We start from the raw sequence: 24,667 nt of genomic DNA, 5'->3' as shown, positions 1-24,667 counted from the left end.
CCTGAAGGAAAATTAAAAAAATCTCTAGGTAGTCAAATGGAGGAGAGAGCCCTGTGAGGAGGCAGTAATGTTGAGTCGGACTGTGTTAGAAATGATGGCGATCGTCAGATTGGAAGAAACAACAAGAACTGCAGGAAATGCAAGAGCTGAGTTTTCCAAACGATCATAGTATAACTCCAGTGGTTGCTACTAATATCAGTATTATCCCATCAGTACCACAGTTACCTCCTTTGAGCTGAAGAAGTATTCCTGTGTCTTGGACATAACTACAAGTTACCTTGTAATGGTTAGTCTTCTGATGACGGTTGGGACATAACGCTCACTGCATGGCACTATCGGACAGCACAAGTGGTAGTCTGCTGCTGGGAAATACATTGGCCACTGCTAATCTCACATCAACGATCTGTTGTGATTATTTGCACTTAACAATTTTTCAGCCTATCCGAGCTGAGGAACGTACCCCAGCTGTCTGACTTAGTTGCTTAGCCTTCCTAGGCTCCCACTGTCCTGAAAGGAAAAACAGGCTTTTCCACCAGGACTCAGAGCAGGAAGCAGCTTGAGACGTTTCCTCACCCTATGGATAAACTCTTTCTGCTTACAAGAGAGGTGCCCTGTGGAAACCAATCTGCCACACTGATACTTTAGGTTGGATGCTGTGAATAATGTTCTGGGAATGTAAGTCATTCAACATGTGAATTATGTCAGCATTGGGAACATCAGGCAGGTTGGTGCTAACAACAGGGTAGAACAAAGGCGACTCTTGGGTAAAACTCTTTGAGTAATGTCTCTTAGGCTGGGGAGCAGCCTCCTTGGGGAAGCAGTGGAAACAGTATTAAGACATTTAAAATTGGACAGGAGAAAATATATTGTAATGATCAATCCTGTGCTGATATTTAGATCGGGTCTTGTCTTGTGTGAATATTAATAGGAAGTCTCTGTCTGAAGTAACTGCCATTATTCAGTGTGTGTTACCGCCTAACATTGGCTTGTAACCTTCCCCCACATCTGTACTCATACTTAAAGGACAGCCTGAGTAATGTTGAGCACCTTTGCCTTCTCTCTTGGTGCTTGAAGTTTTGATTTTGTATTGCCTTGCTTAGATTATATTCTTTCAGTGCTTCCACCAGTCAGGCTCCATATAGTGCATAGAGATTTACAGGAAGCACGTGTAGTTTGTAGCAATAATAATAATGTCTCCTGCTGTTTTCAAATCCCTGGGAAACTAAATCAAGTGTAGAGGTCTATTCAAAAAAGTGCAGCATGTGTATAAGTCACTATACCATTACTTGTGTGGGTCTACCTTGTACCTGTTCGCTGTATTTGGCTGTCATATCTCTGAGGCCTGTCCTCACTCCCTGGAGTGCAACTAAGACATTACACACCTCAGATGGAAAAAGCTGATGAAACAGCTTAAAATAACCTAAGCACCCATGCTTTGCTCATGCTCTTTTTCACTACCTCTGTGTTGGTATTCCTCATAGGAGCCCATACAGCAAAATTCATTCTGTGCTGGTGGCCCCCATCAGGCAAATCTAGGTCTAGTCTGAATTACAAAGGCAGGAAGACTGGATTCAATTCCTGCATGATGCTGTGATGCTTAATGGACCTCCATTTTCTTGGTCTGTTTCTGTAGGTACAAAGCCTGTCTTCTTGACCTGGTTGAATCTATGAGTCCGATACATGCTCCAGGACACCTCTGCAGAGAATCTTACAAAAAGAAGAAAATGCACCCACCTCGTCATGTGAGCCACGGGCCGTCGAATTGGTACCAGACCCCTTGCAGCTCCAGAAGCAAAGCAGATGAGCTAGAGGAGAGCCGGCTCCTTGAGGAGATTTTCTTCATTTGACACACCTCATTGGTCTACAGCCCTTCTGTAGAATTTTTAGGACCTTTTTATTGCTGATTTGTTTGTGCTAAAGCACCATTTTTAAATTATTTGAGTGACAACTGCTTCTCTTCCCTCTTCTAGCTAATAGCTAATTAGCATCCAGTTTCATTTTGGATTTAATCGTGATCAAAGAATGTTGTTGGGGGTCAACCAATCAGAAAGTGTTAACTTTTTTTCTAAACCTTTCATGTGCCAAGTAATCATTCTAAAATAGAAATTTTTTTAATCTACAACATTTTCTAATAGATTGAAGTCACAGTTTTGCCAGCCTCATATCGGAAGTATATTTCATTATCGATTTTTAGCTCTAAAGCAGTTTGCAAGAATGGCCTAACATTCAAGAACCACAACGTTCAAAGCAGATTATTTTCTAATTAAACAAGCCTGTTTAAAACCTGGCATATTATAAAGCTACAAGCACTTTAGTACTTTTTTCAATGATTTTATGATCTGCTTTTTCCTTCAACACTATGATATTTAACAAGCTGGTTTTTTAGAGGTTATATCATAAACTCACTATAGAGTGTCTAGTAACATTAACAGACGATGTTGCAGGTTGATGTACTACACATCTGTTTAAATATATTCCTCTTTAAATCAGCACTATTTGACAGAGTTTATGTGCTGGGTAACCTAACCCTGAAATAGCAGAACACAGACAGAAAGTGTAGTGGTCCAAAACCTATTTGATGTAGTTTTCAAGATGAAATATATAGTAGTGGTAGTATAAGAACAGTCTTAAGACATTTTCACTAACTTGCACTATTTTGATCCTGTATCCAGGCTCCATTGTAAATAAGACAAATCAGTAATTATTTCCACTAGCGGCTCGCAAGGCACATTTCCCTACTGGCTTTAATTATTCATGCTGTATCTATTTCAGTTTATTTAAATGCACTTCCATCTACTGCCTGTACTTGGTTATTTAAAGAAATGTGCCGAATTGGTAAAAATGACTGCAGATTACAGGATTAATGGTCATTTTCTCCACAATGCAGTGTTCATATTTTATTGTAACAGTAGCCACCGGCATGTGTTCCTAGAAATATGAAGCTAAAATACTCATTTTGCACAGTAAAATTGCAGCAAGGGAAAGGTAGAATTAAGCCAGTACGGGCAAGTTCTAGGCCATTTGCTCCCAAACACCACTTCGTGGGCCAGTACAGCTTTTCCAACAGTCTCTTTAGGTAACCCTGCTTATCTTAATGGCAGCAAGTGGCTGTACTTATCCTTGGGGTACTGCTGTTGCCTGCCTCCCACATGCTCGCTCCTGTGCAGCATTTGGTGCTCTGAGAGGAGCTAGCGCAGCTCTGCAGTGAGGCCCGAGCACCAGTGCAGGATATCTAGCACGCGCCCCTGGCAGCACCGTGCTCTTATAGCGGTGAAACAAAAGGAGAATGAAGGGGAAGATGAACCTCAGGTTACTCTGAGCTGTTTCATTCAGGCCCAGACTTAATCACAAATTAGGGGATATCCTTTCCTTGCATCCTAACTGAATTTTAAAAGCTTCTTGGAGGAGTTTAAAGGAGGACAGCAGCATTACTGGAGCAGAAATTGACTATGGAAAGGCCCCACTTGGTCTGCCTGGCTGTCAGTGAGGTATTATAGTTCTTTCCAATATGTCTGTCTGCTGTTTAATGTCCTCCTTGTTCTGCTCCCTGAGCCTGTGAAGGCACAGGTTTCTGCCTAAAGCCCTAAAGATGTATTCAGTGCCCTGACCCAAATATAGCAGGTGGAAAAATAGGTTTTCTCATTCTGCTGGCTGAGTAGTCTGTTTCTTTAAGATGGCAGAAGAGGGAGGGGAAGGGAAAGAAAAATGTACAAGGAATAATTGTGGCAAACCATGAAGAAATGACCATCACATAGATCTTAAGGTTTTAGGTTGGGTTTTGGTGTTTTTTAGTGTTGTTGGGGATTTTATTTGTTAAGGATTGACATTTATAAAGAAACCATTTTCTGATTTAGGTCCAATTGCTTCTCTTCTCTTTTCCAGTTTGACTGAAGCTTTAATTGCTTTTTCTAATAAGTGCTAACTGACCTTTGGAAACAGCAAAAAATACATGTATATCTCTTGAAAGGTGCCTTTATGTACCCAGTCGAGAACACCGCATGGGAGCGTTCTGTTCTTTGGTTCTTTATGGGTGCCAATTTTTAGCTGCTTTAGGATTCCTTATGATCCATTTTGTTCATTAACAATTCTAATTCTGACAGTGACTTTTGACTTGAATCTATATTTTGGTAGTAGCTCTTTTTAAAAGGACGTTTTCAGGGTTGTGAGCTCTATGCTCAAGGTGCTGTCCATCAGTCAGAGCTACATGGGAAGCATACCTTTATGAAGCCAAGAATTCTAGAATTAAGGTGGTTGACATGTCTGATGGGTGAAGACCTGCCTGTTTTAACTGCCTGTAAGATGTGAGTGAAGAAACAAAGCTATTAATTTGGTAGACCCTGTGAAAAATCATTTTTTATAGTGCTGGCTCTTGCTCTAGTTATCTGCAGTACATTAGGAATACCGTTTAGCAGTCAGTGCAAGCAAAGATATTTTGCCATGAGGCACTACAAAGTTGAAGTTATTAAAACATTTATAGCCTTAGAAAAAAAATCAATGATTGTCAAATAGGAAAGGACAAAATCAGTAGTTGGGACTGGGAGGGGAATTGTTTTCCAGCTGCTAAAACAGTGGAGGAAATGCAAAAATTAAACCAGCGAAAGCAATCACTTGACAGTGTCCTTTTAAGTTTAAGCTCCTATATTAGGAAGCTGCCTCTGGGGAGTTAGTCCAGCCATAGATTGTTTGTCCAGAGTGTTCCCAGTTAATATGCTTCAGCTACACATTGGGCTGTGTTTTACATGAGGCTTTGTTGGAGTAATGTGACTTCTGTAAAGGCTCCTACCCATGCCTTCACTTTGTGTTCTTCCCATGTGACTCAGACACACACACACTTGCCGAGTGTTTGTGTAGGCATTGCTTTTGTGTACCTTGCACACCATAGACATGTACCAATCACAGCCTTTCCACTTCTAGCCTCTGCAGTCTCACTGTTGAATCCCATCTTGAGCAAATATTTATGTGTGTGTGTGAGGTGTTAATCTAATAAATTATCCAGGGGTTTCCTTTAATCTTCCAGACTTCTGTTTATTTTATTTATCTCCTGGTTTGTTTTCTCCAGCTCAGATGTCAATTCTGCCATTGACAATATGTTCCACTTTCCACATCATCATGTCATATATATTCTGAATCTCCAGTTTGCCAAGAAACAAGGAACTTCTTTTGAGCCTTCTCTTCCCCTCCAGCACATGGGTTTTGCTGTGAGAAGGAGCAAGACCTCTTTTGGAGCATGAAGAGGGGGAGACGTCTCAGATACAAAAGGGGAGAGAAAGGGAGAGCTAGCACCATGCTTTGGGACGAAAAGGTGGAATTAAAGAGTAAGGAAGAAAGGATGGAGGTAAAGGCAAGAAGGGACAAGGTCTCAAGGCAGAGAACTGTACCAAAGCATGACAGAAGGTATAGGTTGGGTGGAGCTGGGCCAGAATGTAGAGATGAGTTGTTAAAATATAGTAAGTTGATGAAGGTGAATTTTGTGCTTATATCCTGAAATGTCTTCAATAATTCCCCATGCCTTTTCCAAATCATGTTCCTGCATTTAGGGAGCTACTGTCCAAAGGATACCTGGAAAATCAGGGAAAGAAGGAAATTACCTAACTTTAGATGCTCACCTTTAGAGTAGATAGACAGGGAGGCCAGAGCATAAGGAGGGTAATAGGGTAGAACCCAGGTAGGGACTGAGTCTAATCGCTAACAAAGAATGGTGCTGTGGACTTAGATGACAGAAGAATCACAGAATCACAGAATGGGAGGGGTTGGAAGGGACCTCTGGAGATCATCTCGTCCAACCCCCCTGCTTGAGCAGGCACACACAGAGCAGGGGGCACAAGAAAGCATCCAGGTGGGGTTTGAATGTCTCCAGGGAAGGGACTCCACACCCTCCCTGGGCAGCCTGTGCCACTGCTCTGGCACCCGCACAGGAAAGAAGTTTTTCCTCATATTGAGAAAAACCACCTCATATTGAGGTAGAACTTCCCATGTTCCAACTTGTGCCCATTGCCCCTTGTCCTGTCATTGGGCACCACTGAAAAGAGTCCGGCCCCATCATTCTGACACCCACCCTACAGATATTTATAGGTATTTATGAAATGCCCCCTCCCAGGTTTCTCAGCCTTTCCTCATAAGGGAGATGCTCCAGTCCCCTGGTAATCTTGGCCGCTTTCCGCTGGACTTGCTTGAGCAATTCCACATCCTTCTTAAACTGGGGGGCCCAGAACTGGACATGTGAGACTGGATATAGCAAGAATCTGGGTAAGGGAGAAACAAGCAAAACAAGATTTGCAATGATCTAATGAGCTGTGGAGGTTTGGTGTTAAGGAAGAAGAAGAAAGGGCTTAGCTATGCTTGAGAAAGATTGAGCCTGAGATATCTAAAAGACATCCCTTGAAAGCGCACTTGAGCCTGGGGTTAAACCCTAAAAGTTACAGCAGAGATCTTCTGAAATACAACCTCCAGGCGGTGTTTGAATTTTTACCATCTGAGGGGGAGAGAGCACAGCCTGGTTAGTTAGAAACCTCCTTTTTCGCTGTTACTAAATTTATGAAATTGTGTGCTAATTAGTGTATGATTTATAAATTTACATAACTGCGTGCTATGTAAGACAACACAGAATATTGAATGAGGTGATTTAAACCAGTAGAAGCAGAGAAGTCTGCTCTGACTGGTGGCTCTCTTCTGGAAAATGCCTCTCCTGATCTATAGCTGCTCCCTATCTCTTGATGGCTTATCTGCTCACAGTGACAATAAACATTTTACAGCATTGTGGCTCCATGTAGCTGTGAGAGAACAGGCTACTTTGAGAATCTTTGCCATGGTTGTGTAGCAGAGCTTTTGCTGTGTTAATTGGGGAGGGTGTTTGGAAGCAGAAGTCAGCCAAAAAAGAGCAAGAAACCCAACTTGGTCTGGTCAGAGTTGGTGCTTGATGACTCCCACAGCCATTGGTGCTTGATGACGTCCCCACAGACAGGGGATGCTACTGCGTCCCAACTGCAGCAAGAGGATTGCATTGTGGGGTACCTGGATTTGATTCCCAGCTCTGGAGAAACCACTTTGTGTCCCTCCACAGCATGCTCTGGGTTCTGCTGGTGAAGTGTGTTTACTACCACATCTCAGAGGGGCTGTGACTTATATTACTGCCCACAGTAAAAAAAGCACAGTAAAAAAGCACAGGAGGTGCTGGACATCTCCACCAGCATTTTGTCTGTGAACTGAAGTGTAAGCTGTTAGAGCAGAAGCATATTGGCCAGTCATTCCCATCTAACTGAAGCCGAAGCTCGCAGACTCCATAGATTTTGAGGCTTAAAGGGGTCATTCAGGTGTTGGGGAACTAAACTGGGGAAATTCAGATGTCACTGACAGGTGAGGCGCTGACATACACGATGTGAGAGATGCCCAGACAGTCCCAGCAGACAAACCTGTCCACAAGCTGTAGAGAGAACCATAAATTCCTAGTCTCCTTACTTCTGGAATCACTCTAAGTATGTGGAAAAAAAACCACTTTATTCACCCATAGCATTCAACAACCAGTCTTAGAGTGTAAGTTCATTCTTTCCGGTCTCCTGTCTGCAGGCAAGAGGAAAGCGAAAAACTGGAAAAAGGTCTTTCCTGCTTGCAAATGCTTTGAAACCTTGAAGTGTGGATTTGGTTAAAGCCATTGTCCAAACACAAAGTGTTGAGTGTCATGAGCATTAAGGACAATGTGGGAACTCCTCTCCTCTGCTAGACCTGATAAGGAAGGAAAGGACGAGATGAATTCACAGACACAAAAGCTGCTTCTTTCTCAAGCTAGAGTTGACTGGAAGTTGCATTGAAATTTTAAAATCACCTTGTCAAAATCTGCCAGTGTTTAATTATCCTTGCTGCTATGAAACTGTCTTATTCTGAGGTTGAGTTTGTCTAACTTTGTGCCTTTGGAAGCAAGACTGCTAAGTTCCCCTCTTGTCAGACAGCGAGTACCCCGCACAGTGATAAACGCCTGGTTCAGCCATCTCTTTGACAAGATGGGGTCCTTTATGCCTTGCCTCCTAATGTCTGTTTTCCAGCCTGTGGATGATCTGGGGGGCCTGTTTTTGAACTTTCTCCAGCATTTATGCATCTTGAAGGGTTTATGCTAGAGTAGGGTTGCACTGCAATGACAGTGTGCCCTCATCTGCACAGTATTTCCCTTTTGACACTTTCAGGAGCCTTGTTTGGAGGTGTTGGGCTGGGTTCCTGGTCTCATTGCACTTCTAATCATGGCTCTGTTTCGAGGAAGCAGAAAGTCTGTGAGTGAAACCAGGAGACCTTGCTAAATTTAGATGAGCTGAGGAGGAAGAAATAACATGAAGTAGAAATACCAAGCAGGAAAAAAAAAAAATAAAAGATTGCAAGATTCAATTTGGGATGGAGGATGAACCTGGGGGTGCAGCGTCTGTGAACTCAGCCACCCTGAAAACAATCTGAAAGACGCATGATGGGATGGGGAGACCCAGACAGCAGAAACCCTCAGAAGGGGAAGACTGAACAAAGCATGAGGCGATGATACCTGATAGCAACAAAAACAGACAAGAAGGCTTTTGAGCTGCAGGTGAGGAGGCGATGACATCTCCGGATTGCAGAGGAAATGGCTCCTTGTCAGTGGGTCTGGTGCGCCTCTATTTGGAGTAGTGCCTTCAGCACAGGGATCTCATTACCAGAGAGTTTACTGGCAGATTGGAGGGATTTCAGTGAGGAGTAATAAAAATGATCAGGGACTGCTAGAATTGACATAATGAGGAAACAAGACGAGGAGAGCCAGATATTTATAGCTCAGGTGAGAGAGACAATTAAAAGGTGGGGTGGGGGATGGACTAGGTGACCTGAAAGCCTTGTCTGTATCTAATAACTTCTTGTCGTCTGCTGTTCAGAGGACTTGGGTTTACGAAAGCTGTCAGTATGACTCTTAACAGCCCTAACTTCCCATGTTGAAAAGCTCAGGTGCGTGTACTCTGGCTGTATTGACTCTGTCAGAATGTCACTGATACTGTACTTTGTTTAAAAAAAATAGTCATCACCCATGTTGTGGAAAAAAAAATGACACACTGACAGTAAAGGGAAAAAAATTAGACCTTCATAAAATAAAAAGCCATTGAAGACCTTGCTGAGAGCAGGGCTGATAAGGAAGGGCTCCTGGGTTGCTCAGCTGGTGATGCTGAGCCCTTGCTGCCCATGCAGCGACCTGTCCAGTGGGAAGGTCTGTGCAGAGGGAGCAAGCGTGAGCCTTTTTTGGTGCGCAGTAGGTGCTGGTGGCACCCAGCAGTGCATGCAGCTGAGCAAAACTGCTGCTTCCTAGCGCACACAGGTGTGCACAGGCTGCTGTCCCCGAGAGCTGCTCAGCTCCACGGACAACTCTTGGTGCAAGCTCTGTGCGAGCCAAAACACTGCCGGTCCCACCAATAGCTACAGCCACGTGTGGGGTTTCACTTCTCTTCCCACTTCCCTTAGCAGCAGGATCCAGCCATGGGGGACAGGCGGGTTGTCCCCTTGACGTAGCCTAACCTGCCGCCTCACCCATGGGAATCCCTGCACCTGGGTGTGGGTAGGTGTTCACGCATATATTTTTTTGTGCATGTAATTTCCCTATAGTTTGCAGAAACCCACTAAATATGTAATTCACACATGTCCTACCAAACATGAGCAGCCATTACATTCTGTTTTTTCTGAGTTGGAGACCCCTGAGGAGAGGGAGGGTGGCATGCTGGCCTGTCTGAATATTTACACAACAGCCTTATGGTGAGGGTTATTTAAAACCTTGACTGAGACCGCGGCCATCTCGCACACTCCCCAGTGCTGCAGAGGAGAGCCCTGGGTTTGCTCTGGACTTGAGAGGCCGTGGCAGAGTTGGAGGCAGCCAAGCTGGAAACATCTCTCTTCCTGGGTTTGCAGACAAATTAGAAAGCCACTACCTAAAGCAGTGGGGCTGTGTGTGTTAGAGACACTTCGGGGAAATATCAGAGGCGCGTTTGTTGAGTCTGGTGGCAGAGTAGCCGCTCTGTTTTAATGATACCTGTGTGCAAAGGCCACAGCTGCTTTCATCCATTTCACATTAGTCTGACTTTCACAGAACAGACATAGCCTAGGGTGGTGGAAGGGAGAGAAAGGTGACAAAAAAAAAAGATCCACCATTCATTTTTCACTACTTTTTCCATCCTGAGCTGTGATACCAGGCTCTGGCTGAGCAACAGTAATCTTATCCAGTATACTGTTGATTTAAGCCTCTTGGATTTATATAACTTTGGAAATGGTAAACTATATTAATTTGCTGTGTTTTCAAGGGAAAGTTATTTATTGAGAGACATTTTTAACTCAAGTGCCAGAAGCCTTAAATCATTATAATAAATTCATGCTATTCAGGGTTTCTTACGTTGTAATAAATTTGTTTTAAACATGAATGAGGAGATCCATGATTTCTTTAATATACTGTTATGTATTTCCTTTCAAAATGACACAGCTCACTACATCAAGTGGGAGAATAATAGTGAGAGATTTACAGTACTTAAGAATAACACAGCCTGGGAATGTGACATGTGAACCAACACTGGGCAGGGGGCTGGCAATCGCAGGGAGCCCACTGCTACTCCCGGTGGCAGGGCCAAGAGTTAAACGAGCGACAATGGGTCAAGACCAGCGAGCAAAAGCAATAGCTGGGTGGGAAGCTCCCTGCAGGGTGGAAATCACAATGCAGCCTTGTATTCGCCTCTGTTTTACTGTGCAATGTGCAATCGAAACACCTGAAAGGTGACATGGACCATCTGGTGTGACCTCAGAGGGCACCTGCCAAACTGCTGCCTCACCAGAGTGGGGCCTGAGCCAGAGGTTTCCTTCCCAGCCCGGGGTCATCCTCCCCTTCCTGATCTAGGGCACCACACCCCTTTCCCAGGGACCTCATTCATTCCAGCTGTGATGGTGCATGGGGAGCAGACCCCTCAGCGGCTGCCAGCACCCCTGAAGTGTGGTGAGGAGATGCCAGGTAAGCACTTAAATAAACTTCAGTTGCTGTTTTTAATCCTTGACCCGTCATTAAACCTCTGCTGGCCCTGCTACTCACTGTTACGCACATGGACAGCTGTGAACGCAGGACAATAAAACCCGTGGCTGGATTTACATCAGGTCCTCCAGGCTTCATGGGCGTCCTTATGGGTGGGAGGGGAAAGAACTGGGCACGGAGACAGCCTTGGTGATGCCAGCCTCTGAGGTCTGAGGTAAATCTGCTTCTGCAGCATGGTTGTGGCTTTCTTGGAAAGTGGAGCCCCTCTGCACTGTGTAAATGTCTGCCGAGCACTTGCGTCCCAGCCTGCTTCGTCTCTTCACAGAGTGCTGCAGGAATGGGGTCTCGTGTTTGTGATAATCTTGGGGCAAAGTGTCACAGTGCTGAAAATGGCAAAGGCCAGTTGGTTCCCTAGTATCTAAGGAGAGCAATTACTCCCTCAGATTCCTAAAAGCTTTTCTGTTCCCCAATGCACAGCCTTGCTATAGAGAAATGAGGAGCTGTGCAGAGACATCCTGCTGTGATGTGAACGTCTGCCCACCTAGGATGCCTGTGTATTGAGACCAGAGCATTTCCTGGCTCTGAAGAGTTAATGGGTCTTTGGTACATGTGTCTGCATCAGGGGGTAATTGACTGCTGCTGGTTCTCCAGTGGGGGGATGATGGCTCTGCCTGGATGCAGGTGAGATGTAGGACACCCAAGGACTTCAGATGCCCTGGGATGGGGCTGGCAGTGCACAGAGGATGACTGGGCTGCCTATACCACATGACTGGATGGCTCAGGAGATGAGAGTAAGGGACTAGAGAGGGCCCCGCGTGCTCACAGAAGTGATGGCAGGACCTCATCTGTCAGCACAGAAATATGTCTGGCCAATAAACTTGCCAAACGTCCCTAATAAAGGGCTGGATATGTTATCATGTAGAATGGCTTTATAGGGGACGGCTATAAAACGTGCACATTGCCCTTTAAAATGCCAGGACGAGGATTGATTCCAGCTGGGTGGAGGGACAGGAGGAGGGGGAAGGAGGCTAATTGGAAAAGAGGGATAAATCCAGGGGCTTGTTTCTCTGCTGTGGGTCCCTAGGGTGTCAGGAAGCAGTAACAAAGTGGGAGTCACAGCTGTGCTAACCAGAGCTTGTGAGCTGTGCCTCGGCCTGGGCTTCTCTGCTCTGTCCCCTCCACCCTGTACAATGCTGGGTGTCCTTTCTGGCAACTGTTTCTGCTGCTGGCTCAGTCCTGCTCTTGATATTCAGCCCAGGGAAAGCTGTGGAGATACCTCCACCAGCCTTTCTGCTCATTCTTGCTCATTTGTGCTTCTCTTTTCAATCCCAGGGGTCTAATACTCACAGCTCTCTGCTTGCCAATTCCAGCAGCCCCATCACCAGCTCGTCTCTCCTTCTCCTGCCTTCTGACTCTATCTCCCCTGTCCCTGTCTATGGAAGTCCACCACTGCTGAGAGATGAACCACAGAGGATTGAGTTGCAGTTTTGGGTCTCCTGCTCATGGATAGGGGACAGCCCACTGTGGGGATGTAGGTGTCTTCATGTGCTCCGGGCTCTACTTGAATAAACAGGAGCGGCAGGAACGTCCAGGGTGTGTTTAGTAGTGATTAATAAACATATTGTACTCCAGTTCACTTTTAATGCTGCTAAAAAAAAGGCAGTGATTTCACTTAATAAATGTAGGCAGTCGTGCAGAGCTACAAGGCTGTCTATCCTGCTAGATGATTTCTTCACAACAGGACCGCATGTGACCCACAGCCCAGTATTATCTGCAGCTGAGGCTCACAGGCTGCCATGGGCCTGCCTCTGATTCTTCTTTTTCTTGTTTAATTCCCCTGAGCAGAGATACCGGGCAGCCAAGCCCCTATCAGATCTGGTAAAGGAAGAAATAAAAAAAAAAAGAAAAAGAGCCTCCTCCTTAAAGTCACTGAAGGCACTGTGGATTTGGCCACTGGGTGGGACGTGGGCAGGTATTGGAAAGACAGAAAAAGAAAGAGCCAGGAAAAGTCAGATTTTTGTTGGCAAGGAGTGGTTCAAAAATGTTTGTCAGTGTGGATTTGTTGGTACATGCCAGATCTCACTTGTCTGCCTATTCCGTGCATGAGGTGCTGCTGAATTTCAAATCTGTAATGGCCCTGGCAATCCCCATCGGAGCTGGTGGTGGCATCTGTGGGAGGGAGGCAGGGTGCAGGCAGTGTGCCTGGGTTTGCAGTAGGTCCCCAGGCTCTGAAAATGCTCTTAGGCTGCCTTTGGTGACCAAACACAGGCAAAACTGGAAAACCTGGTCACTTCCATTAGGCATACAAACAATAACACTTTTCCCATCAAAGTTAGAGGCGAATCAATATATTATGGTACAGGCTCATGTCAACGAACATGACTAACAGATGTGGTGTATCATGACTTTGGGTGAGAGGATAGTTTCTGCTTTTTAACTGATTCTTCTGGAAAGCAGAGAGATGATGTGAAATGCAGCCAAAACTGATGAGTCTCATGTGACTTTCTCATAATGTAGCCCCACTTCGAGCAAATGCAAGTTAGGTTTATTAAGCTGAGGAACTTCAGGTTTGACACAGGTTTTCAATTTTCCAAACTAAGAGGTCCTTGGGTCTGGGTTTTTCAGTCTTGTCGCACAGTTGTGCTGTTCAGAGCAACTTCCAGACTCCCAGCCTGAGACACATCTCTCAAGTCTAGATTTGCTTCTTTGCTACCTTTTGGCTCAGGCCCATCTCTGCTATACCCACCACAGTGAAATTTTCATTGAACATGGTTTTAGTTCTGGATTTTTAATTAAATTTAAGGGCTGGTAAATTTTGCTATGAACATTTTTCTGGCTCTCTTCCTAAGCATTTGGTCTGTTCGACTAGTACTTAGTGTTTTGCAGATGCTATTGTATGGTGCATTGCCAACCACAAGTATGAAAAGAGTGTGTGATTTAGAAAAATACTAATACATTCGAGGTATTGTTTTTACTTTTATGATTGCACTACAAAGCTTTTTTTCAACGTTTGTTAGAGCTGTAAACTTGGGGTAGGTGGAAATATCATCCCATCACTTGACTCCAAGAGCCGTGACCTTTCTACTTCATCATCAAGCTTACAATCAAACCATGAGCATGACAGTACTGCCTGTAATTGCTCTCTGAATTAAAACATTTCCTCCAACATCGAGCAATAAGGAAAATGAAATCTTCAGGTTGGGTTTAGTAGCTCACCTTGAAAGTATTTCATCTCATACTAAACATTAAGCCATGTAGTGATGTCTGGGCACTTGTCTACTTTGAAACCCATGGGAGAATTAACTGAAATTCACTTTTAAAGGGGATTAATTAAATGGCATCAGGACCCTGTTTCTGCACTCAGAATTAAGATAAGTTGAAGTAAGACCCCTTTAATTTACATTTTAGGGAATGAACTGAAAGAGATGAAAGACCTCTTTGACATCAAACAAGGGTGTCCAAGGAGCTGCTGGAGTCGTTTGACTAATCCGTTTTACATTATACCTTATTTAATTCAGAATGAATGACCTAATGTAGACAAGCCCTGAGATGCTGAGACTGGGTGTGATTGTACTGGGAATATCTGCCTTCCCAGATGTTTTGTGAGGGGATAGAGGGTGTGTAAGAAGCAGGATGCACTATGAAATGAGTCAGTCTTGGTCTGTACAGAGCCACAGTGATGCTGTGGAGCTTTCACAGGTTAAGCAAATGCCCAGACATACTCTTTAAAAATCAAAATTGCAGATCTTTCATCTGGGATGGAAAATCTCAATAAAGAAGGTAAACTAGAGATAATAACCGTAAAATGTTTGCTGTGATGACCAAGTTTTGTCCTATATCACCTTGATTGGGGTCTCTTGCTTGTTTTTTTTTTTTGTGTTTGGTTTTTTTAAGTTTAATCAGCTGTTTTAAACATTGGGAAAAGGTTATTTTTGAGTGAAGACTCAGACTCATTTTGGCTAATTAGATACCCACGTGATGGTGTGCACTATCTACACTTTTGATGGATTCTTATTCTTATCCCTGCCATCATTTACTTGGCTGTGAAGTATGTGTCAGCCCTTGCCAAGATTTCTGAATGGAGTTGATGGTGTGGGATTTCTCCACCTTTTTGTTCCCATTGCAAGATATAAGAAGTTTTCTCTTTTATCTTTCTATTTCCCCTTTATGTTTCTTCTGGAAAACAGATCCCTTAAAACTGGGGATTTGACATGAGTGCCTCAATGTCTTAGAGACAATCTGTAATATATCCATGGACACTTCTTTTTAAGATGAAAACCGGCCAACTCATCATTCTGGCCAGAGGGGTTCAGAGTAGGGGAAGCTCATTAAATTGTACCTTCAAACCTTGTGCCAATGCATATTCACACAGCATTTTCTTCATTTCCATACAAACCTATTAAGTTCATGAGTTTGAGTGCATGTATGTGGAGCATCTGAGGAACACCTTGTGGCTTGGAGCTCAAGCTCCACCTATGTCATGAACCTTCCAACAGACCTTGAGATCTCAATGTAAAGTCGAGCTGGGAAAAGACAGGTTTCACAAAGCACCACGCCACCGCAAAACCCACTTGCATGCCTCCTGATCAATAGCCAAGAAGCCAGTGCAAGAGACCTGAGAAGGCACCTTGTGGAAGAGCTGCCCAAGCCCCTTATGGAGCCCCTGGAGAATGCCAAGAGCAGCTCTGGGCCAGCCTTTCTGGTCCTTTGGGGAGCTTGGGTGCCTGAGGTGGGCTGCAGGAAGGTTACTGGGAGAACCATGTGTATTGTGGTAGCTTGTAGGTCTCTGAAAGCCCTGAGTGGGATGTACTGGACCAGGAAGTCCTGTGTGGGGCTGGGGGTGCTAAGAATAGAGGTCATCTAACCAGGTGTGCTGAAGGTCATTTAGCAGGTCATGGAGGAAATAAGATAAATCCCACAGGTTGTTGCCTTTTTTCCCTGTTACCAGATCACACTGCCTTTCACTTGGTTATTCCTGTAGAGGCTGGTACTATGTTCTCCTAGCACAAGACTGAGCCTAGGACTTTGTATTGAAGGATACTTGGAGATGCTCTATGGGGCAGATCAGCTGCAGGAGGAAACTGCCCAGGAACAGTGTGGGAATTGGTGGTTTTGCTGATCCTGGGTAGGGAGACTGGGGACCTTTCCCATCCCTTCACTAGAGGAACAACACAGAGTTTTCTGAGCTAGAAAATACCACTCTTTAAATTCGGTGAATCCAAAGCGAGGAATTAATTTTGGAAGAAGGGTTCTCAATTTTACAAACTCCAGCTGCATCCAAACAGGTTCAGTGTGGCTTTGCTAAATGCTTTTCTGAGCCCTGACAATCTTTGGAAGGGAACCTGGTGCTCCCCACTAGCTCCCCAAGAAGGTGAGTGTCAGCCTGGGATGAGATTTCTACAACTTCTGCACAAAGCAGCTTAGCAATGGGCTCCGTGGCTGGTGCAAAAAGCTCTTGGTGCTCCACTTTATTGCTCTTTCTTGAGTGTTGGCCACGGCTTTGCAGAGAAGAGAAACCGAGGTGATGAGGGGACAGGAGCATCTCTCTTATGAGGAAAGGCTGAGAGACCAGGGTTTGTTCAGCCTGGAGAAGACTGACGAGTGATCTCATCAATGCTTATATATACCTGTAGGGTGGGTGTCAAGAGGATGGGGCCAGACTCTTTTCAGTGGTACCCAGTGACAGGCCAAGGGGCAATGATCACAAGTTGGAACACGGGAAGTTCTACCTAAGTATGAGGGAAAAAATTCTTCCCTGTGCGGGTGCCAGAGCAGGGGCACAGGCTGCCCAGGGAGGCTGTGGGGTCCCTTCCCTGGAGACATTCAAACCCCGCCTGGACGCGGCCCTGTGCCCCTGCTCTGTGTGTGCCTGCTCAAGCAGGGGGTTGGACGAGATGATGTCCAGAGGTCCCTTCCAACCCCCCATCATCCTGTGATTCTGTAATTGTTTGCAAAAAGACATCTGTGTCCAAAGAGAACATAGTAAATGTAGGCTTGCGGTATACTGGGGATTTTTAAGGTGAGTATACTCCCCTCCCCTAATATTAGCACTGCCTTGTGCAGAGTGTGCTCTGGCCCATACACTTTAGGAGGACCCTCATAAGTTTCTCTCTTCCCATCACCAGGCACATCTACCCCAGGTAGGACACAGCTACGTGGTACACGGGACTGTACCAAGATAAAGCATGAAATCCCATACCTCAGTACCAGATAAATGTTCTCACAAATTAAAATGGACTCATAGTCTGTTGGTTTTGCTTTTAAAAGCTAACCATTTTCTTTTCCTCGTAGAAGCAGTTGATTGTGAGTTGTGAGTTGACAAAAGTCTGCTCACATGGAGTTGCTTTGACAGAAGGATAACAAAAGAGAAGGCCTGGACAGGGTAAGGAGTTGAGAAGCAAGAGGAAATTCTTCGAGCTTTCATAGAGTGGTACATGAATTTTTAAAGATTTAAGGGGATTATGCAAACAAGGGACTAATCTGAGTGTTTCGCTCTGACAAAGAGCAGGAGGAGCTTTCAAACTAAGTATGGCCTCCTTCCCAATTTTGTTTGTCCCAGAAGAATTCCTCAGTAGGAACAAGCCATTCTCAGAAGCATCAGAATTTTGGAGTGGACAGAGATGTCCTGGCTGAGCAAGGGTGGTGAACATGGCTGTGTGACCCTGAGAGGAGAGGAGTCGGCATCTGATCTGGATCACAGGATAATCCAGGTTGGGAAGGACCTCAGGAAGTGTCTAGTCCAACCTTCTGCTAAAAGCAGGGTCAGCTATGAGTTTGGACCAGGTTGCTCAGGGCTTTATCCAGTTGGGTCTTGTAAACCTCCAGGGATGGAGGTGACATAGGCCCTGGGAGGGCCTGTGTGAGCAGCCTTCTTCAACACTTGGTTGTGCTCATGGGGACAAAGTTTTTCCCTGTATGCAGCCTGAACCTCTCTTGTCTCATCTTAGCTCAGACTGGTCCCGTTAGTTTGACATCATCTGAAAAGTCTGTTGCCTCCTGCAAGTCATTGCTGAAGAAAAGAAACAGGACATGTCCCAGAATATGGCACTACAGTACTCTATTTATCACTGGCTTCCACACAGAGCATGGGCCTTTCACTGCAACACTCTAAACTGAGCCATTCAACCACCTTTTTACCTATCTGGTTGTGCACCCATCCAGATTGTCTGTCCTAGCTTGGATCCAAGAATATTGGCATAAATGGCATTTACTGTTTTCTGGCTGGTGGAGCTCAGTGTTGATAAGGGGAGATACACTGAGTTTTGAGCTCTGGAGATAGCAAGTCCTGGGCTTGCGCAGCACCACCTACAAGGCCTCCAAAGCAAGACATCTGCTGGAGAAACTGGTTTTTCACCTTCCTCTGTGTCACATGCTGTGTGGTGTGGGGACTATGCAACTCTTTATCGTGTGGGCTGGAATCATCCAGACAAGAACTAGAAGATGCCTTTTTAATCAGTTAGCATCCTTAAGGCCCAGCTAAAGGTGATGGCTATTTTCACCAAATACATCCATCTCCTCCCTCACCTTCCCTCTACTCTCCCACCAGCAAATAAAGGGAGAAATGCTTATAGGAGTGGTGGCTGGAGAAAGCTGGGCTGAGCCGTAACTGGGTAAGGCAGTATTTGTTAGGATCAGAGGGTTATGGAAAGCAGAGTGCAGAAATGCTAAGAGGGAATTACAATTATTCCCTTCATTTTTTATTTTTTTTTCCTGCCTCTCCTGTCACTGGTTTTTTCCTCCTAGGTGTTGGGGTCTTTTCAGAAGCAATCGTTACTGTTAATGATTTTAGCTTGTTGGCTATTATCACATTTGCGCCTGGGGACCGCAGCCGGCTTCTGGGCTCTGGCAGGCCTTGACATCAATCAGCTTCTTCCTGCTTCGCACTAATTTTCTCAGGGGAGCTCAGAACATACTTTTTCATTCATTTTCCCCTTCTTTCTGTGTGTGTCTCCTTCTCTGCATCTGGCCTCCCGTCTCTGGGAGCTCTATCCCAGGAAGGGTCCACACAGGGGAGGCTGGTGGAGAAACCCACAGTGAGGTGTGGGGCACTTGAATGTAACTGGGAGAGGAGAAACATCTCCTGGGAAGAAGCACCCTGGCTTTTGTTATTCATGCCATGTTTGGACCAGCTCTGCATTGCTGCTGTTACAGAGAAAAGAAGGGATCATTGTGGTTATTTTATGAAAAGTGTACGTGGATCTTTTTCAGTGGCTGAAGCTGAGCGCAGAGCTTTACAGCCGTGAGTTTAATATTCCCTTTTTTCCCTCCATCATCATTTTATATTATTCAAAGCAAATCAGACAACCTTTGAAGAACAGCTCAAAGCCCTTTTTCTTTTCTTTTTTTCTTTTTTTTTTTTTTTTTCATTTTTTAAAGGTGGGAAAGAGTGGGAGCCACCTGGTACATTTCCTTTCTCAGTTCACTTATTTTATTCATTGGGGAAGAGATCACTTTGCATCTCATTCTCTAAAGGAGTGTAAAAGGCAGGTAAGATCTGTATTTTTAAAAGCCTCCAAAGAGAGTGCTTTTCTGGAAGGGTGACCAGCATCTTCCTTGCACTGAAACAGCCTGGCTGGTGGAAACGTGACTCCTCATGTGTGGAAGGGCTCTGGCTTGGAACCACTGTTATACTCATGAGCTGCTGATCTGAGACACTCCAGCAACAATCGAGACTAATCTTGCAGGCTGAGAAGCTCCAAAGGCTGCTGAATAAAGTGAGATGACCATCAGAAAACAGGTTTCCCAGCTGTAATCTGCTTTCTGGAGGGTTTTCTGTGCTAGGCAATGCTTTGGCAGGGTGAGCTCTTCCAGACAAAAGTGTCTTCCCCTCTGGAGGAGAAGTAGCCTGGAAGCAGAGATTCGAGGTTGCAGCTTGGAAGAGGTCAGGGCGTCAGCCCCCACATTTGTCCTAGGACCCACCAGATTGTTGGGTAAAACCATCCCCTCCACACTGCATAAGTGACAGCTCTTGGCCCTGCTGAAATTTGTATTCAAGAAGGCTGAGAGGCTTTATGAAGGGATTTTACCCAACTTCCCCATTCTCAGGTAGACACTGGTGCACTGTTGGTATTTTGGCAAAGGAAGCGTTTTCAGTTCATTCAGAGTTAACACACACCCCTTGCTCACAGCCTGCGGGAACCTGCCACCCTTATGTGCAGCCAGGAGGAAATGCAGAGTTTTGCTGGTTTTACAAGCATCACGCTGTCACATCACTCCCCACCTGTTACAGGTGCTAAGAGCACTATGTGCCAGCACCAGAGGATGTACTGTATGCTTTTGTTTAGCTGCCACCCCTTTTTCTGTTTTGGTGAGCAGAGAGATCCCTGAGAAACAGTAGCACTATCTCACGTCTCTCTTCACGTCTGCTGGTCCCAGTGAAGGGGCCAGGGCCTGGCACTTTCCCAGGGCACACCATGGCTTGGCATGGCAGAGGGGTGAGAGCACCAACCCACTGGTGCACTGAAAATGTGAACATGTAGAGATGTGGATCTTCCTCCCACCGACCTGGGAGGTTCCAGACCTGCTGATCTCTGTTGTTCCCACCACTCTCAGAGAAGAAGCGTAAAACAAGTCATCAACCCCAAAGGTAAAGGCCTTTCTGGGCTGATTGCCATTCATTTAGTATCTTCGCTAATCATCTAGAACTAGAAGAAAACAGCATGTTAATGAAATGTGTGGGTGAAGCTAAACTGGCAGGAGCTAGAGGGACTGGTTCGGACAGAGGAAATTCAAAAAAAAAAAAAAAGGATTTGGGAAGGTTGGAAAGACAAGCAGCTTGACATTTGATTCGGGAATAATTTGAAGGAATAGAAGTGGGCAGGGGAGCAGAGATAAAAGGCCACATTAGGACATTTAGGTGCCAGGGGGTGAGCTAGAAAAGCAAATTCAACTTTCATCTGTTATACAGCTCAGCCATAAACTGCTGAAAGTTGGGGCAGAGTAGTCTGTGTCCATAGGGTGGTGGACACAGGAGCACACATCTGGAATAATGTGTGATGCCTTTGGCCAGGAAGGTGTTGGGAAGGCTGGCAGCAAAAGGGAGGCGAAGAAAAATCATAGGTAATGCCAAAAACACTGCAAAAAAGATCTGTGCCTCACATGAATGTCCTTTGAGTGAAAAACACTGCCAAGCATGTTTGAAATTGCAGTGCATTGTGGGGAAAGCTACTTGAACAGAACCAGAACATTTCAAAGCAGTTAAACATAATTGAGAAAGCAGGCATTTCAGTCGAGTGCACCATGTCAGTTCCTAATGGCAGGATCTGCTGAACTGTGGGCTATTAGGAGAGTCACGGTACTTCAGGTAGAGAGGGTCTAAAGAGTTTGGCTTGCATAACCTAGCTAAGTGGGGGCCAAGTGGGGATCCAGTGGTTCCTCATAAGTACCCTTGTGGGCGGAAGGGAGGAAAAAGCTTTATGGCAATGCTAAAGCAGAAACAAGCTGGTGTAAACAGGCTTTAAGTTGAGTGAAGAACCTAGATATAGTTTTCCAACCCTTTTGTGGTGATGGCTGGCAAGAGCCTCACCTTGAAAAGAGAAGGAGTGAAAAAGCAGCATGTTCTGAAGGTGGTTCAGAATTAACACTGAAAATTATTAAGGTAATTATGGTTTCAGCAGCAGGTCCCTGCAAGTTCTACGTCGATAGTACTTTTAGTACGTGTGCAAAGAGAAGATGGCCAACAGGCAAGGGATCAGTGTGGCAGCACTAGAAATATCATGATCAGAGATGGTCAAAATTATAATTCTCCAGTGACTTTTCTGTTGATATTTTTGCCAGATGCTGGGAAATTTTGGCTGTGCCAATTTCCCTTCACCCCTCCTTCCCTCCAGCTTTTCCTGGCCAAGGAAAAAAAAGTCATATTAGAAAGAAAAAGGATGAATATTTAATGAAAATTTGCAGCCAGGTTTCTGCTCTGTTTACAACAGAAGGGCCGTTGCAGGACACCAAACCCTCTCACCCTTGTCTGAGCTTCATCCTCGCTCGACAGGTCGCCTTGGATTCATTTCATACTCAGTCTGAGTTACTAGAAAGATTTTCTGAGTTCCAGAGTTGAACCTAAACTTCTCCTGCATCTCTACAAAATTTCTTGAAGGAATTTGCCTGAGAGAAGTGTGTAAAAACCTCAAGAGTCTGAGCTGTAGAGGTAGGTTTTCCTGCAAGGAGTTAAATCCTTGAACTGGAGCACATTAGACAATGGGCTGAAATTAGTCAATAAGTTTGTCGGCTCAGTTTTCAGTTGGAAAACAGGAGGGATTTGTGATACAAGGAGCCTGGAAAGAGATCACCCTAAAATTCAGTCCTAGATATGGACTCATTGACTCCAAACCAAAGGATTTTAAGGGGCTGAAGGGGTGGCAGGGGCTTATTTCAAGCAAAAGGTCTACATGAAGGTATTAGAAGCATGTCCATGAGAGGAGGACCTGAGTGAGGAGTTTAGTGGGAGATTTACTAGTAAAGGCAAGCAAGCCACCTCTCTCATCCCTGCTTATGGCTCAGACCTTTCCATGTCCACCCATCTCTGCCGCTTTTACTGCTCTCTAGGGAGGAAAAATAAAACAAGTCATCAACCCCAGAGATAGAAGACTCCTGGGCGAATTGCCAGTTGTTTAATATTGCTGCTAATGATCTACAAGCAGAAGTAAACAGCATTTTAATGAAATGAGTAGATGAGGCTAAACTGGGGAAAGCTGCAAGAGCTGGTTTAGAGACAAAATAAAATACAAAGATTTGGGGAGGGCAGAAACACACCAGGAAGAATCAGAACAGAATTGGTTTGGGAATGGTTCAAAGGGATATAACAGATGGTGGGATGAGGAGAAGGAGGATAAAATCAGGCATTTGGACTGCAGCAAGTGGCTGGTGAAGGCCCGTCGTAGGAATGAAGAGACAGCTCTTGGTAGAGAGAGATCAGGCGTGGAGGTTGCTTGTGATAAGCACAGCCCAATCTGTTATTTGCTTTCCTCCCTATTGTGGTGACTGCCTATAAATTTACCTCTGGCTCATGGGAGAGAGCCTGAATCTGAGCAGTACATAACATTGCTCTAGCCTGGTGAGGAGAATCTTTTGTTACAGCTTCTGCAGCAGCATAAATCGCGGCGCAAAGCTCTTTTCAACAATAACTAACCAAAAGGAAATGTACTTGCCCAACATTGTCACCTGGGCTTGAGTCAGGGACTCTTGAGTCTAGGCCAGTGAAGCTAGGTGTGAAGACAGTAAGCTTTCTACTGACATTGCAGATCTGGGACTAGCTGGGTTTATGGGTCCTGCTTGTCTTGACTATAGGTAATAGAAGATGGAAGCTTTCATTCACTGGTGCCACTACCCTGAGCCGGCAGTGGGATGAGTTTGTTAGCATCCAGTCTATGTATAGCCTATAGGGAGGGGGAAGTCACTTTGGATGAATGTTGCCCCAAAATATTTCATTTCACTCGTTTATTTCCCCTCCCTCCCCCTCATTTGAAATTCATTGGCTCTAATTGCAGAGGTGGTCAAACTTTAGCTGCATCTGAACTGCAGGTCTTCGAGGGGACTCGCATGCTAGACAGCGAGATGAATGATTTATTATTATATTATTATTTATTCATTTAAATTCATGAATGCTTATCCAAATTCAAAATTGCCCAATTTCATCCAGATCTGAATTTATAGATTTTCAGGCCAGATGGGACCGTTCTGATCAGCAGCCTGACCTCCGGCATTGCACAGGCCAGAGAACGCCACCCAGCAATTCCCACAGCAGGGGGAAGATTTACCGCTATGTAAATCAGCATTATCAAGCCCAGTGACTTGTCTGAAATGGTCTCTAGTGGAATCTGTGAAATTGCCTCGTGGTTTTCAGCTCTGCTTCTCAGTATGTGGCTGTGCATCTCAGAAAATGCAGCTTCAGCTCTCCTCTGTCTGGAAGACAACTGTGGAAAGGGCTACCACCAGCAGGTAAGGGCCAGGGGATCAGCCACCCTTCCCTACAGCTGCTCTCATGTAAATGCTTGGGCAGAAAAATGCACAAGTCTAATATCAGCTCCTATAATGCTAATGTGAAAAATGTTGCTTTGACTGTAGAAACTGTTCCAAGAGCCTGTGGGAAGTGAATGCCACCAAGGCAAGGTGAGTCATGCCAAGCCAAGCTTGGCACGGGAAGTCTGCATGGATATCTAGTTTCAGGACAGATAGCTGTGGGCTTTACTGTTCCCATTTCCTCCACTTTTTCAGGCAAATCCTTTTCATTTTCCTGACCTGTTTCACTGCTTGCAGTTAAGTCCCTGAACAGTGACACACCACTGAAACCTCAAATGATAGTTAAAAATTTCTGTTTGTGGCCAGGGTTTTGAAAGAGTTTGGGTTTGGGGTGTGTTTAGGGCAGAAGTTGGGAAGCCACACAGAAAACCGGTGAGTAATTAAAGGCAGATGAACTTAACAGCAGGCAAGTGCAGAATGGGATGCAGCCTGCCCTAAAGAGTGGGATAAGCACCCTATCTCCCAAAAGCTCATTAAAATGTGTCTATGCATATCTCAAGGAGGGGTTAGAAATAATGAAATTACCTCTGGCACCAAAGGCAAGATAAAGGAAACCCCAGAGAGATTATCTTACTGTTTCCAAAGACTTTGTTCTTTTGTTGTAAACCAGCTACTTGGATGAATTTTGCCCCTCTCCAGTCACTGAAACATTGA

The 24,667-nt window shown here is 45.0% G+C and overlaps 1 protein-coding gene across 3 annotated transcripts in view; it reads left to right on the top strand.

Annotated features, from left to right (window-relative positions):
- Window positions 1-5,009, top strand: part of KIAA1328 (KIAA1328 ortholog) — a 178,132-nt gene extending 173,123 nt beyond the window's left edge. For 2 of the 3 annotated variants that reach the window (XM_064438288.1, XM_064438287.1), the window contains one exon: window positions 1,634-5,009. In XM_064438288.1, the coding sequence (XP_064294358.1) occupies window positions 1,634-1,847 (214 nt within the window). In that variant the 3' untranslated portion in view covers window positions 1,848-5,009. The remainder of the gene's footprint in view (window positions 1-1,633) is intronic. The other variant, XM_064438289.1, reaches the window with a different exon arrangement.
- The last annotated feature ends 19,658 nt before the right edge of the window (window positions 5,010-24,667 follow it).

This window comes from Phalacrocorax carbo, chromosome Z (genome assembly GCF_963921805.1).
Source record: "Phalacrocorax carbo chromosome Z, bPhaCar2.1, whole genome shotgun sequence".
NCBI lineage: Eukaryota > Metazoa > Chordata > Aves > Suliformes > Phalacrocoracidae > Phalacrocorax > Phalacrocorax carbo.
The sequence above is the reverse complement of the archived record's forward strand: the minus strand, read 5'-3'. Positions and strand labels throughout refer to the sequence as shown.